Source organism: Apostichopus japonicus, chromosome 16 (assembly GCF_037975245.1).
Source record: "Apostichopus japonicus isolate 1M-3 chromosome 16, ASM3797524v1, whole genome shotgun sequence".
Lineage (NCBI taxonomy): Eukaryota > Metazoa > Echinodermata > Holothuroidea > Aspidochirotida > Stichopodidae > Apostichopus > Apostichopus japonicus.
In genome coordinates this window covers 8,176,290-8,192,422 of record NC_092576.1, presented here as the reverse complement: position 1 = coordinate 8,192,422, position 16,133 = coordinate 8,176,290, and the positions used below count along the sequence as shown (strand labels likewise).

At 33.8% G+C, this 16,133-nt stretch overlaps 1 protein-coding gene across 2 annotated transcripts; it reads right to left on the bottom strand.

Annotated features, from left to right (window-relative positions):
- Positions 1–245: 245 nt before the first annotated feature.
- On the bottom strand, positions 246–16,133 carry LOC139983493 (uncharacterized). Of its 2 annotated transcripts, XM_071997058.1 has the most exons (13): positions 16,014–16,133; positions 13,988–15,253; positions 13,352–13,651; positions 12,497–13,128; positions 10,059–10,137; positions 9,345–9,500; positions 7,657–7,773; positions 7,296–7,460; positions 6,663–6,959; positions 5,799–6,413; positions 4,827–5,210; positions 4,091–4,126; positions 246–3,843 (listed from the first exon to the last, which is right to left on the bottom strand). In XM_071997058.1, exons 4-13 carry the CDS (start codon positions 12,605–12,607, stop codon positions 3,731–3,733), a joined length of 2,073 nt encoding a protein of 690 aa, XP_071853159.1. In that variant the 5' UTR covers positions 12,608–13,128; positions 13,352–13,651; positions 13,988–15,253; positions 16,014–16,133; the 3' UTR covers positions 246–3,730. The 2 variants fall into 2 exon arrangements, with proteins under 2 accessions (XP_071853159.1, XP_071853160.1); XM_071997059.1 differs by lacking the exon at positions 7,657–7,773 and having other exon boundaries at positions 12,497–13,109.

Genomic DNA, 16,133 nt, shown 5'->3' with positions numbered 1-16,133 from the left:
CAAGTAGCACATAAAGACTAGAAATACAACGCAAACCTCAAAGACGCAACTCAAATAGATTCTACAATTACACATTTAAAACTCCATAAACCGCAATAATTAAAACGTACCTCTTTAGTATCCTTTACTCTTATTGAAACGCAAATCCCGTGACAAAGTCACACAGTATGGATATGGATTGCACAGGCTACCACACCCTGGCACAAGTTACAGGTATAGTATTAGGTGTATATATGAAGTATCTGGTCACACAACTGACTCTACGCAGATCTAGAATGCAAGTGAGGTCCCTGGAACTCTCAATGCCACATGCAGGAATGACCTAACAGAGGGCATGACCTCACACACTGAATAAACATGAGGCACACTTACAATACCATTTGGGAGATATTTTAGTTTAATAGTCATTTGTGTGAGCTGTTAGTTTTTAAAACTGTGATGTCACAGTGCCACAATGATCTGAATATTTTTTTTCTCTTTGTCTGTCTTATCATATTTTCAAGGTAAAATGTTAAAAGTGTTGTCACTGAAGCCAATACCAACCTATGTCGTGTAAAGAGATTGGATATTTTAGCATCAGTATTTGCATAACCCTTTAAATTGCAGAAAACAAGCAGTTCAATGAATAAAGAAATCATACAAAGTTATAACAAATATTGCTTCATGATGCCATATTTAGACTTGATCAGCTCAGGCATTATGTGTAAAACAACATGAAAACTATGATATCTCCCATATGGAATTCGATTGTTCTTAGTTACTTGAGGAAGTAGTTCTTGATATCTTTATCACATTTACTAATAATAAAGATTAGAATTGTGACCTTTAAGACTCATTGTTTATAATGAAATAACCAGTAATCCAGATTTTTATGGGATTTTTCCATCAAACACTAGTCCTTTTCAATTCCTATCATGTGTGGTCTATCTACTAAGTGTAAATTTTGTACTAGTTACGTTATTTTTGTCACGGTATTATTTGTTTAATTTTGGTTTCATGTTTTGGTCAGCCTTATTAGTGGAAAAAAAATTTGGAAAACATAAAGAAAATACCACTTGTTATTCAAAGTTGTTTCTTTAAGTTTGTATGTACTTTCTCGAAATGGTGTTGACATGTTTATATGACAACATTTTATCAGAGTAATAAGAAAACCAGCGCCGATTGCCAAAACAAATTGTTTTCGATTTAAATGTATGCATACTAAAGGAACATATTTTAAGAAGATAAACAATAATTTGCAGCAGCTCCCTCTCTCCTTCTCTCTCTCTCGCTCGCCACCCACTCTCCACCTCTCTCCACCCACCTCTCTCCACCTCTCTCTCTCTCTTTATAAGTAGAGAAATAAGGTGTGACTCGTAATTAGCAAATACAGATTACTTTTTAGAAAATATTTTGGAATTTTCGGTCTCCATGGGACCTTCGTGGCAGTGGAATGAAAAATGTATCACAATCAAAGTATGACCTTAGAAAAGTGCCAAATACACGGTCTGTTAATAAAAATGAAATTGAAATAATGACCAAGGCAAATATATATATAAAAATATATATACTCTAAAAGAAATAATTTTAGACAAAAGCAGAGAAATAAGGGATGACTCGTAATTAAAAAATAGATTACTTTCTTAGAAAATATATTGGAATTTTCGGTCTCCATGGGACCTTCGTGGCAGTGGAATGAAAAATGTATCACAATCAAAGTATGACCTTAGAAAAGTGCCAAATACACGGTCTGTTAATAAAAATGAAATTGAAATAATGACCAAGGCAAATATATATATAAAAATATATATACTCTAAAAGAAATAATTTTAGACAAAAGCAGAGAAATAAGGGATGACTCGTAATTAAAAAATAGATTACTTTCTTAGAAAATATATTGGAATTTTCGGTCTCCATGGGACCTTCGTGGCAGTGGAATGAAAAATGTATCACAATCAAAGTATGACCTTAGAAAAGTGCCAAATACACGGTCTGTTAATAAAAATGAAATTGAAATAATGACCAAGGCAAATATATATATAAAAATATATATACTCTAAAAGAAATAATTTTAGACAAAAGCAGAGAAATAAGGGCTGACTCGTAATTAAAAAATAGATTACTTTCTTAGAAAATATATTGGAATTTTCGGTCTCCATGGGACCTTCGTGGCAGTGGAATGATAAATGTATCACAATCAAAGTATGACCTTAGAAAAGTGCTAATTACACGGTCTGTTAATAAAAATGAAATTGAAATAATGACCAAGGCAAATATATATATAAAAATATATATACTCTAAAAGAAATAATTTTAGACAAAAGCAGAGAAATAAGGGCTGACTCGTAATTAAAAAATAGATTACTTTCTTAGAAAATATATTGGAATTTTCGGTCTCCATGGGACCTTCGTGGCAGTGGAATGATAAATGTATCACAATCAAAGTATGACCTTAGAAAAGTGCTAATTACACGGTCTGTTAATAAAAATGAAATTGAAATAATGACCGAGGCAAATATATATATAAAAATATATATACTCTAAAAGAAATAATTTTAGACAAAAGCAGAGAAATAAGGGATGACTCGTAATTAAAAAATAGATTACTTTCTTAGAAAATATATTGGAATTTTCGGTCTCCATGGGACCTTCGTGGCAGTGGAATGATAAATGTATCACAATCAAAGTATGACCTTAGAAAAGTGCTAATTACACGGTCTGTTAATGAAAATGAAATTGAAATAATGACCGAGGCAAATATATATATAAAAATATATATACTCTAAAAGAAATAATTTTAGACAAAAGCAGAGAAATAAGGGATGACTCGTAATTAAAAAATAGATTACTTTCTTAGAAAATATATTGGAATTTTCGGTCTCCACGGGACCTTCGTCGGCCGTGGAATGAAAAATACAAAATGTATCACAATCAAAGTATGACCTTAGAAAAGTGCCAATTACACCCTCTGTTAATGAAAATGAAATCGAAATAATGACCAAGGCAAATGAAAAAGTTTACCTTCAAATATTTAACCTTAAATATAGCGGTTATTGATTTCATAACCCTTTTATGCTGAGTAGATATACCATAACATGTATATTACATAACTAATTTTACAGGATATACACAATTACACATATATAATTACAAAACATATTGCACCACAACAGTACTTCTTCCTAACTGCAACTAGTGGACTAAACAAGTCAAAGATAAAGTATTTCATGCGTTCTTCATGTTTGTTATCATAAAAGACAGGTTACCAAAACGACAAATGGACCCATGCCGTTCTTTAAAGTTCTCTATTTCTTAAATATAAGTATGTGGAATACTCACATTAAGTGTCCAATTACCATTTATTTTGCGTCAAGAACGAAAGATATAATTTGGAAATTCGAATAAACCTATGCAGACTCCCACCCACCCCCTCCCACCAAAACTCCAAATAAAATACAAAATAGCAATATAAATATTTTATTTAGTTAAGATCACTCCAAAATGTGATTCTTATTTTAAGTCATAATTTCCATAGAGATATGCTGGCTAATTGTAAAGCTATTTATGTATCAGCCGCTTGTAAATGTTTTTAGTAATTGTGTCGATGTATAATATGATTAACTTTGAAAGTTTAACCCAGTAAGTGTTCAAGCTCATTGTATAGTCCCTTTCAAGTTTCACAGGCGGTGTTGACTTCACATTGGATGTTAATATCATTCCTGGTATCAGATGTATTCTCGATGACACAGGTCTACTTTCCTGCTCTACCATTTCGCCATTTCGCCGAAACTACAATGATGATGATGATGATGAAGATGACACACATTAAACTGAATGGGATGACGCACTTCCAGTTCTTATTTGCTGGAATAAAAACGAGAAATGCATGATAACACTACTAACATCAATGTTTTCTGATAATTATATATTACCAGAAATAACCCAAGAAAAGTAGATACACTAACCAATATGTCATTACCAGGAAACATTTGAGTCACACTGTAACAAGTGTCGTAGTAATGGTAGACTTGTACTAACAAATATTACATAAATTTTCATTTTCGATGTGGTTTATGAAATATAGTAAAATTATCATCATACTTAATCTTACCTCGAAACGTCTCCCTTATCCTATCCTCTGTCACAGCTGCAAGAAACAAGTCGAAAAGATAGATCTTTGTATGACAAAAACGATTTACACGCTTAGTATCTGAAATTAAAACTATGCTGAGAATAATGGTAATCCGCATCCTACGACTGATTTGTGAGCTTCGACTTCCCTTGAGTCGCCTTTAACTATTCTGAATGCAAGGAAATCCTAACGTAACGGTTTGGTAATACCATTTTGCTATCCATATGTAACTGTCTGTTTCTTTTGATATCATATTGGAATTTCTTAAATATTTAAATTCGATCACGAAGATGCCACGAGGGGTGTTTATGTTAGTTTTGGATAATCTTTGTGTCATTTGATGAAGCTCGATATGTTTGCAGTGATCATTTAAAACGGACGATTTATTTATGCAGGGAAAGTTATTCATCACAAGCATATTTATCAGTTTGCATGGGTTGGGGAGCTTACTTTTCCTTTAATGCCATTTAAATCCCCTCACCCCTCCCTCCCATCACCCACCTCGCCCCACTTTTAACCAACTGCTAAAAAAGAAGTCCCCTTCCTTCCATGTATTGTTACTTGAAGATCACTACGAGAAAAACATAATGTTTCAACAAACTCCAATGGGGCAAGTTCTTTCAATTGAAGGTTCCTTTATCATCACTCACTAACAATTTATCTCCTCATCAAAAATACCTTCCTACATTTATACATCGTTTATAGTTACCCTTACATTTTCGTGAAGAACGTTTCTGTAGATGCAACGTAACGTCCGTCTTGTGTTGCCCAAGAACCTCGTAGTTCACAGAGCAGGACGCTGTGACATCGTAATCCTGCCAGTCTTCATCTGTGTCACTTTCATAATCCTGGTTAGTCGTTATTTCGTAGTAAGAAGTCAAATATATGCAAAACAAAGACCCAACACTTCTCACTATTAGCTGTGGTTGGCTGAAAGTAATTCCGGAAGACATGTGTTCATCGTGAATCCATTCCGGGTGCACGATTGGAAGAACGCCCTCTATGTAACACGTCAGGTATCCACTGCTTGTTACATTAAATGTGCAATTCGATGGTTCTGAACACCCAACTATAGAAGGTGAAGGATTGGTTGGTGTAACTGATCAATGAAGAAAATGAGAGGAGAAAATTATGAACGATGTACTTCTTAAGCTATTTTCCTCTTTCAAAGACGGCTCTTTACTTTTTCAAAATATTACTACTTGTACTACGAATATTTATACTAATTCCAAAAGATCTATCTACCGATTGATTAGCATGATATAAGACAAAGGTTTCTTCCTTAGAAGACAATGTTCCTCCATATCTGGAGAATCGAAGTCATCATGAATCTAGCTTTACCAATACTACGACACTGTACTAATTAGTTACTTTGAAGCTATTTTTTTTAATGAAAAGTGTTTATCATATTGCAGATCAATTGAACGTTTACTTGTGACGGTGTTCCACATCAACGATGAGATCAATTTAAAGTTTGTACTGCTACTGGGCCTGCCAATAATTGCCCCCTGAAACGAAGTTAAGACCAGAATGAGGTTCGAAAACAATGAAAATAACGCGGTTAATCTTTCTTCCTCATTATAAGAAAGATAAATGAAACAAAAGCTATTTTTATAAAGTCAGTAGAACGCAAGACGTACATATGATACTAAACATTGAGCGACTTTGAAAGAATAAAAGTACTCACCAACGGTCTTGATATTATGTTGCTTTACGTCCTCGCCTCTACCATTGTTGTAGATACAAACATATTCACCTTCATGTACATATGAGAATTTGTTAATGAGCAACGATCCATCCTTATCAATCTCGTAGCCAGGTTTCAATACATCCGATTTGCCTTCATGATAGTATCCAATAGTTTCGTGGTTTCTTTTCCACAATATGAACAAAGGATTCTCATTGGTGCAGACTAATCTGACGTCATCATATTCCCTATAATATGTCGGTTTCAACAGAGTAGTGATGTAGTCTTTGCTCTCGTCTTCGACCATTACAACTATTTGTCTTAACGGCTTAACTGGAATATCTATCATAGAGTTACAGATGTAAACATATAGTCTGTCTGTCGAGTTAAGATTTACATTCGTTGATACGAATGCCTCGTACATGTTTCCATCAAAGGACTTCGAAGTATTTACTAATCGTGTATCGTTTGATGTATTCCTTGTCCAGCTCAGTAACGTATGAGGTCCTGTATTTGTTTCCCGACATATCAGAAATGTCGGATCTTGCAGCTGCACCAAACAGAAGTTGCTTCCCTCACAAACATCTACTGAAAATACCGCTGTGTCGACGTTTGCTGTAGAAAACCAGATTAAGAAAACAAGTAAGAGTACCTAACGTTTCGATTATGGCAGAATCTTGTTCGAATTCATATTGAAACTGTATTCGTTTCAGTTTGTCGTTGAAGACTATCCTGCTATATACCAACATTATGTTATTGAGATTAGTAGATATTGTTTCAGGACGGAGATTTCTAAGGCATGTTAAAATAATCGAAGTTTACAGCCAGGGTTATTCTTATCAATTCATATACAAACCGACTTACCATAAATAATGACTTTCTGATCTATTGTAAATGTATGTGTATTGGATCCAATAAGTATAGCACGGTATGTTGTTTCGTCGCTGAAAGTAGTATACCTTATCAGCAGACCACCGTTATTGGTAATATCGTATTTCCCAGCAGATACTCCTGGCCCCGCCTTCCGGCCTTCTTCAAGACTTATGATTGATCGAGCATTGCGTAACGTTGAGTCGTACCAATAAACCCTTTGAGACTGAGGGAAGTAACAATTTATGTGTGCGTCGGATCCATGATGGGCGTAAACAGTGACAGGACAATCTGTGAGAAAATCGTAAACAACGAGGAAGCAGTAACATGATCGGAGCGAGTCAGTAAAATAACATCTAATGCTTAATTATTTTCAAAAGTATATTCTTCTAGAATCATACAACTTTTCATCACTGAGTTCAAGGAAATTGTTTTTACGTGTAAATCAGTATATGGCAATTCGTATTTACATTTTCTTAATATATTTTGATTATACTTCATTTATGATTACTTTGCTGCTGTACCTTACCATGAAGTAAGTTTACAAGCTAATCATATTTCTTTCTCAATCTTAAAGTAACATGTTCCGATAGAATGTTCTCTTTAAATAAATAGTACTAACATTACCTATAATAATAAATTCATGTTGATATTCATGCCCATCTCTGTCGGTGTATATCAACGCATACACAGATATGTGATCTCTTGTAACATTGTTGATAACCATGGCACCATCTTCATCAATATCCAGGGTACCCATGTCGTGCCCAAAGCCAACTCTACGCTCGTTATCTTGAACGTGGAGTAGAAATGAGATGACATATTATATCTCACATAAAAAAGCAAAGAAAAAATGTCAAAGGGGTTAAATGATTCTCCAACCAGAACATGTCCTCAGACAGTCAAATCTAGCCTTTCCTGTCAGAAGTTGTTTAAGATCTCTTTTTTATCCCAAACTATGTGCAAATTTAACCGAATATGGCCTCACCTAAAACATCACAGCGATCACCCAGACCTATCTGTTCGGTATTTGTTGGCTTGATGGCGCTACAAAAGTATTTTCCCACTACGCATTTTTTTCTTTTTTCATACTGCCCTCGGTTTCCTCAAAATAATTAAAGAAATATGGTTTCTGCTATAATGCGGACAGGTAATACGATCAATAGTATGATTTTCTGCCAAGAAGGTGCAGGGCAGTTTTGAAAGCTAAACGTGAGACTTCAAATTATCCTAGGCTATGGCAAACTGTAGTACTAACAGTAACATCAATAGTCCAACAGCCATGGTGTGTACATTTAGGAGAGTTTCTGTATAACCAATGCATCCGGTTATAAATCTCGGTATCGTAATGTACAGTACTGCAAACCAGACCCATGTACTGAAAAACTTGCTATGGTAAGCTTCATATAAAGCGTAAACTTTATATGGACTTAACATTCAGATATGGAATATATATCTGGCCCATGTATGGATAACATCAAGTTTGATGTGAAAGATATTAAGGGAGTTAATATAAAGCCATATAAAGTTTTTGCTTTAATTTATACAATTTATACAACTTTATATGGCGATAAAAAAGTTTATATTAAATCTTGCCTTACGTGGCTCATATATGGCATTAATGTCTGCGCTTATATGGATTTTGAGTAAGGGATGTTGTGTTGTTTATGTTTATGTTTGGACTACTGTTTGACTTTGGAAAACGGCTTGACATTACTGTAAACAAGTATTGTACAGTCACGGGTTGAGCAATTGTTCTCGCTGCGTTGACTGTACATGAACTGTGATATATTTCGTGTAAGGCAAACAATGTAAATCACTCATTGGACAAAACTGCCTGCCCAGTTTTTTTTTATAGTTCAATCATTAAATTGCATCATTTACGTCTCTTTAATGTTCTCACATGTGTCAACCCACCTCTTTTCCCTCTCCCTTCCCCTTCCTCTTTACATTCATACAAAGTGATATCGAGAATTGGTTTCACAATAATAAGCTAAAGCTGACTGCTAAAACGGAAGTGATGTTATTTTCACTAAGTGCAACGAAAACTGTGTCAATAACATTTCATTAAATATCAGCGATTCTGATATCACACCTACGCCAACGGTAAGAAATCTCGGTGTAATATTTGACTCTCATCTGAACATGTCCCAACAAGTTAAGAGTGTTTGTAGGCTTGGATACGCGAGTCTTCGAAATTTCGGTCACATAAGGATATTTCACTGTAAATCTATATTCCTTTTAAAACAATTTCCTTATAGATACATATATATTTTTATATTAATATTTTAGCTGTGTCAATTTATTCTTCTTATTCATATTTTAAGGGTTTTGTTATTTTGTTGTCATTGTAAAGCGCTCTTGAACATGCTTAAGCATGAAACAAGCGCTACATAAATTTGGTAAATAATAATAATATAAATGATTTCTTGAAAATATCATATTCAAACGCTTGAAGTAGTTTTGTATTTAATGAACTTGTATTATTCATTAAAAACTATCATCATCATCATAATGATGCAACCATATAAAGAGGAAGAATGCTGAATTGACAGAAAGAAAAAATTGTATATAATAATGTATATATAAGTACTATAGAAGTGTGTATTAATAGTAAATACTCATGAAATAGCTGACTCATATTCGAGAGCTGACAGACACATGTTAAACGCTCACCTTGATTGGACATGATTAGTAAATTTCCTTCGACTGGGTTATCGCGGTAATATTTAACTTCGCTCCAATGTTCTTGTAGTCTGCAGTCAATTTTCCAGCTACTGCCGATTCGTGCCTTTTGCTGACTTGTACAGTCTGACAAAGCACCTTTAATACCTAAAACAATTGTATTTAGAATCAAAGTAAAAAAGACTATAGGGTATTTTGATATTTTTGATATGAAAAGCAATTAGATTTCTCTATAAAAACAACGATATTTTGTTCCTTCTTTAGTAAACCTACAAATCAAGACGTGACTGAAAAAGGTATGCATTGACATTTATAAACTTCGGAATTAGTTAATAGCTGGTCATGTCTTGTACCAGTCCAATCTAAACCTTTAATGAAATGAAAAAGGCTGTTATATTATCTGAAAAACAGATTTTTATGTGGCTTACGAAGCAAAAGATTTGAAGCAAAAGTTGACGTACAATACATTTGTTACATCTAACCGATAAAATGTAAAAACTAACATTGCAATAATGCATTATTACGTGCCTTAACCGAAATGATTACGAAACAAAAATCATGGTCTACTCAAACACCAATGTTTAAAGTAGAAAATACGTGTATCCCCAAGACTTATACTGAAGGTGAAACCTCTTGAACTTTATTAGATCGAGGTTATATCAACTAGTATTATTATTAAAGAACAAAGAACTTGACTTTTCCTACCGTGTAGTATGCACAGAGCGACGATTATCCATAGATGTTTTAAGACCTTCATCATGGACGATTGAAGAAAGTTGTTATCCTGTAGACAAGAGTGAAAGAACCAAAAGCAATAAAACTTGGACTTACCTATTGCTCGATAAGAGACGGTGATTTCTAGCGATTAACAATTACGCTTGACTCACAAATCTAAAATATGAGTAGGTTCGCAATAGGCGATGTAAAACTTTAAGATCGGGATTCCCTCCTTGTTGGTCACCTAAATTAATATTATTACTATTACTAATATTTAATTACAATTTTCAGTCTACGCATTAAAAAAGGAATATATATATATATATATATAAATATATATAAATATATATATATATATATATATATATATATATATATAAATATATATAAATATATATATATATATATATATATATATATATATATATATATATAAATATATATATATATATATATATATATATATATATAAATATAAATGTATGATGTATTTCAGTAGTAAACGTTCTGACTTCCCAGTTTTTCGTTGCCTATGTCAATTTCCATAATTCATATTAAAATAACACTGGTTGTGTCCAATCTATATCCATGGTAAAATAACATTTTACTACAATAGTTATTGACGGTGATCATTGAAGAGCTATTTCTGTTCTTGGAATGCAGACAAGTGAAATGATACTAGCAGTTCGTAAGGAATCGGCATACATCTTAGAAACGTATAACAAAAGTAATACACACTGTTAAATAAATATCTGTAAATTTACAACAGTGTTAATGTCAATTAGTTTCCAGAGACGTGTTGTACAACTACAATTATGCGTTGCTTACCTACACAAGGTGTCCGTTTACCTACAATGTATCTCTTAAATGAGTGTCCCCCACTCCCTCCCCTCCCCCTCCCCTCCCCCTCCCCTCCCCTCCCCCTCCACATTTTAAAATGTTGCCCACGGTCCCTGAAAGCATGGCATATACTATTTATCTTCATTGTTAACTCTGTATGCGTACCAGAAACAGTATCAGTGTAGGATTCAGTATGACCTGTTCATAATTAAAACTGATAACAGTTAGCAAAGAATTAAAGGTAGTCTGTTTAGGCTCCAAATCATAGCACGCTATAATTGCTAGAAGTTTTCAAAAAGTACTTTCCGGAGGTCTTTATTCGCCAAATTTTCTCTGATGACAGAACGTCCCAATGAGGTAAACTTGAGGTAAAAAAATATTTAAAGCCTATACAGCCTAGCTTAGAAGCTACCTTTTTACCTTTATTATGGATATAATTTCAAGAACAGAATCGATTGAACATGTTGCATACAAAACAGCTTCTTGCAAGAAATGTAAAATATCATAACGTACTCAAAAGCATTACTTTCTAAAGAAATATGTCGGTCCTGACTTTCAATTGGTAGGGTAAGCGTGTTCATACAAAACTTGTCAAACAATGTCCAAATTATGTTATAAAGTATCATATGAAGCTGAGCCACAAGTTATCAATATATGAAACAATCATGTATTGAGGCTGATTTGACTCATATTATCCGTATATCAGCCCCTAAACAGTAACTGGATAAATTACGCATAAATCCACTTTCCAGCATATCATAGACTGATATATTTTATTTTCAGCAACCAAAATGAACAATATGCATTGATAACCGCTGGAGGAATTCCAACACTGTTATAACCTGTAATAACCTATGCACCCCAGCCCCCCCCCCACCCACCTCTCATCCAAACCCCAAACTCAAAATAAACTACAAAATAGTAATTGTTAAGATCACTCCAAGTCACTCCAAACTTTGATTATTGTCTTAAGCCTTAAATAACATATAGAAATGCTAGCTACTACCATAGGCTATTTAATTATTAGCAGTTAGTAACTATTTTTAATTACTGTGTCGATATATAATATGACTAACTTTTGAAACTTTAACCCAGTAAATATTCAATCTAATTGTATAGCTCCTTTCAAGTTTCCCAGGCTGTGTTGTCCATCAGATAGTGGATATTACTATTCCCGGGTTCAGATGTAATTCTTTCATGCTTTAGCAATTATTTGTCTAGCTTTACCGATACTATGACTTTGAAGCCAGTTTTTCTTTTTAATGAATAGTGTTTATCTGTGACTTGGAGGCCTTAACATCTCATTGCAGATCAATTTAACGTTAAGTTCTGACGGTGCACCTCATCAACGATGAGATCGATTTAAAGTTTATATTGTTACTGGGCGCTATACCAAAAGAAACCGCTAAAAACGAAGTTAAGACCAGAATGACGTTCCAAAAACAGTGAAAATCACGCGGTAAATCTTTCGTTCTCACAATAAGAAAGAAATATTAAACCAAAGGTAATTGTTTATAGTCAGTAGAACGCAAGACGGATATTTGAAACTAAATATTGAGTGACTTTGAAAGAATAAATGCACTCACCAACGGACTTGATATTATGTTGCTTTCCTTCCTCGACTTGACCGTTGTTGTAGATACAAACATATTCACCTTCTTGTGCATATGAGAATTTGTTAATGAGCAACGATCCATCCTTATCAAGCTCGTAGCCAGGTTTCAGTACACCCGATTTGCCTTCATGATAGTATCCAATAGTTTCGTGGATTCTTTTCCACAATATGAATAAAGGATTCTCATTGGTGCATACTAATCTGACGTCATCATATTTCCTCTAATATGTCGGTTTCAACAAAGTAGTGATGTAGTCTTTGCTCTCATCTTCGACCATTACAACTATTTGTCTTAATGGCTTAGCTGGAATATCTATCATAGAGTTACATATGTAAACATACAGTCGGTCTGTCGAGTTAAGCTTTACATTCATTGTTACGAATGCCTCGTACTTGTTTCCATCAAAGGATTTGAAGTATTTACTAATCGTGTACCGTTTGATGTGCTCCTTCTCCATCCAGTAACGTATGAGGTCCTGTATTTGTTTCTCGACACAAAAAATATGTCGGATCTTGCAGCTGAACCAAACAAAAGTCACTTCCCTCACAAACATCTACTGAGAATACCGCTGTTTCGACGCTTGCTGTATAATAAAAGGAAACCTTAAAAAAGCAAAAAAAGCAGAAATGATATCTGATACATTCTTACACAGGCGTATTTAGAAGATACGTGACTTTTTTCTTTCTTTGAAAACTGGATACATGGTACATTATGTTCTTGAGACTGGTAGGTATTATCTCAGCCTGCGATTTCAAATGGAGGTCAAAATAATCGCAGTTTTCAGCCAGTGTTATTCTTATCAATTCATATGCAATACTGACTTACTATAAATAACGACTTTCTGATCTGTTGTAAATGTATGTGCATTGGATACAATAAGTATAGCACGGTATGTTTTTTTTTCGTCGCTGAAAGTAGTATTCATCATCTAAAGACCGCCGTGATTGGTAATATCGTATTACCCAGCAGAGACTCCTGACCCCGCCTTCCGGCCTCCTTCAAGACTTATGATTGGTCGAGAATTGAGTGACGTTGAATCGTACCAATAAACCCTTTGGGTCTGAGGGAAGTAACAATTTATGAGTGCGTCGGATCCATGATGGGCGTAAACAGTAACAGGACAATCTGTGAGAAAACAGTAAACAATCAAAAAGCAGCAACGTGATTGGAGCGAGTCAGTAAAATAACATCTAATACTTACTTATTTTCAAAAGTGTATTTTTCTGAAATCATACAACTTTTCATCACTGAGTTCAAGGAAGTTGTTTTTACGTGTAAATCAGTATATGCCAATTCGTATTTACATTTTCTTAATATATTTTGATTATACTTCATTTATGATTACTTTGCTGCTGTACCTTACCGTGAAGTAAGTTTACAAGATAAACATATTTCTTTCTCAATCTTAGAGTAAAATGTTCCGATAGAATGTTCTCTTTAAATAAATGGTACTAACATTACCTGTAATTATAAATTCATGTTGATAATCCTGTCCATCAATGTCGGTGTATATCAGCGTATACAATGAGATATGATCTATTGTCACATTGTTGATAACCAGGGTACGGATGTCGTGCCCAAAGCCAAATCTACGCTCGTTATCTTGAAAGTGGTGTAGAAATGAGATGACGTATTATATTTCGCTTCAAACACAAAGAAAAAATGTCAAAGAAGTTAATGATTCTCCAGCCAGCACAGTTCAGACTCTCATATCCTGCCTTTCCAGTCCAAAGGTGTTTAAAATAAATAACAAAGGACTCGAAATCTCAACAATAAACAGAGCTCCCAACGAAAAGGTAATATTTAGCACTTATGCTTATTAATTGAATAGCTGAGTACTGTAAACCAGACCCATGAACTGCACAACTTGATATGGTAGGCAACATATAAAGCGTAAATTGTATATGGACTTAATATTCAGATATGGAATATGTATCTGGTCCATGTATGGATTACATCCAGTTTGATGTGAAAGATATAAGGGAATTCATATAAAGCCACAGTAAGGGATGTTATGTTGCTTATGTTTATGTTTGGAATATTGTTTGGCTTTGGAAAACGGATGTTCTGATGCGGCTTGCCAATATTGTAAACATCCGTTTCCGGTTGACAGAACAAGTATTGTACAGTCACGGGTTGAGAGACTGTTCTCGCTGCGTTGACTGTACATGAACTATGATATATTTCGTGTAAGGCAAACTATGTAAATCACTCATTAGACAAAACTGCCTGCCTAGTTTTATATAGTTCAATCATTAAATTGCCTCAGTTACGTCTATTTAATGTTCTCACATGTGTCAACCATACAAAGGGATATAAATTATTACTTGGAATATCTAAGTTAAACACTTGAAGTAGTTTTAAAGTTTAATGAACTTGTATTATTCATTATAAACTATGATCATCATCATAATGATGCAATCTATGAATAGAAAGAGGAAGAAAGATGAATTGAAAGAAAGTAAAAATGTGTCTAATAATGTATAATTACTACAGAAGTGTGTATTAATAATTAATACGAGAATAACTGACTCATACTCGAGAAATGACAGACATATGTTGAACACTTAACTTGATTGGACATGATTAGTAAATTTCCTTCGACCGGGTTATCTCGGTAATATTTAACTTCCCTCCAATTTTCTTGTAGCCTGCAGTCAATTTTCCAGCTACTGCCCATTCTCACATTTTGGTGACTTGTACAGGCTGTCCAAACACCTTTAATACCTAAAACGGTTGTGTTTAGTATTAAATTAAAGTAAAAAAGAGTACTGTATTTCTCACCAAGATAAATATGTTATAATAGTAGCAATTAGTGTTCTCTCTATTTAAACAACGATATTTTGTTCCTTCTTAAATTAACCTACATTTCAACATGCAATAAACAAAAAGGAACTGAAAGAGGTTTGTATTGAAGTTTCCAATATTTAATTAGTTAATAGCCGGTCATGTCTTTTACCAGTAGTAAATAGTGTTCTATAGCAATTAGTGTTCTCTCGATTTAAAGAACGACATTTTGTTCCTTCTTAAGTAAACCTACATTTCAACATGTAATAAACAAAAAGGAACTGAAAGAGATATATGCATTGCAATTCCAATATTTATTTAGTTAATTGCCAGTCATGTCTTTTACCAATCCAAACTTAAACTTTAATGAAATTTAAACGGCTCAACTATTATCTGACAAACAGATTGCATTGATGCTTACGAAATTCGATTTGTTGCAAAAGTTGACGTACAAAATATTTGTTTACCTTCAACCAATAAAGTGTAAAAACCAACATTGCAATACTAAATATTTGTCTTAACCGAAATGATTACGAAACAAAAATCATGGTTTAAAATCAGCTGAAAAATTTATGGCAGATAAGACATGTATCCCAACAGTTGTAATGCAGGTGAAAACCTGTTGAAATCTACTAGATCGAGGTTAAATAAACTATTACCGGTACTATTAAAAAACAAAGAACTTGACTCTTTGTCCTACCGTGTAGAATGCATAGAGCGACGATTATCCATAGATGTTTTAAGACATGCATCAATGACGATTAAGAAGTTGTTACCCTGTAGAAAATGAGTGAAAGCACCAAACGCATTAAAACTTGGA

Excerpts from the sequence above, each read along its gene's own strand:
- LOC139983493 (XM_071997058.1), bottom strand. The coding sequence starts at position 12,607 with ATGGATCGTTGCTCATTAACAAATTCTCATATGCACAAGAAGGTGAAT. Across the intron at positions 7,461-7,656 it reads TGATCGCTGTGATGTTTTAG|ATAACGAGCGTAGAGTTGGC; the intron begins GTGAGGCCATAT and ends TCCACGTTCAAG. Across the intron at positions 6,960-7,295 it reads ACATGAATTTATTATTATAG|ATTGTCCTGTCACTGTTTAC; the intron begins GTAATGTTAGTA and ends ATTTTCTCACAG.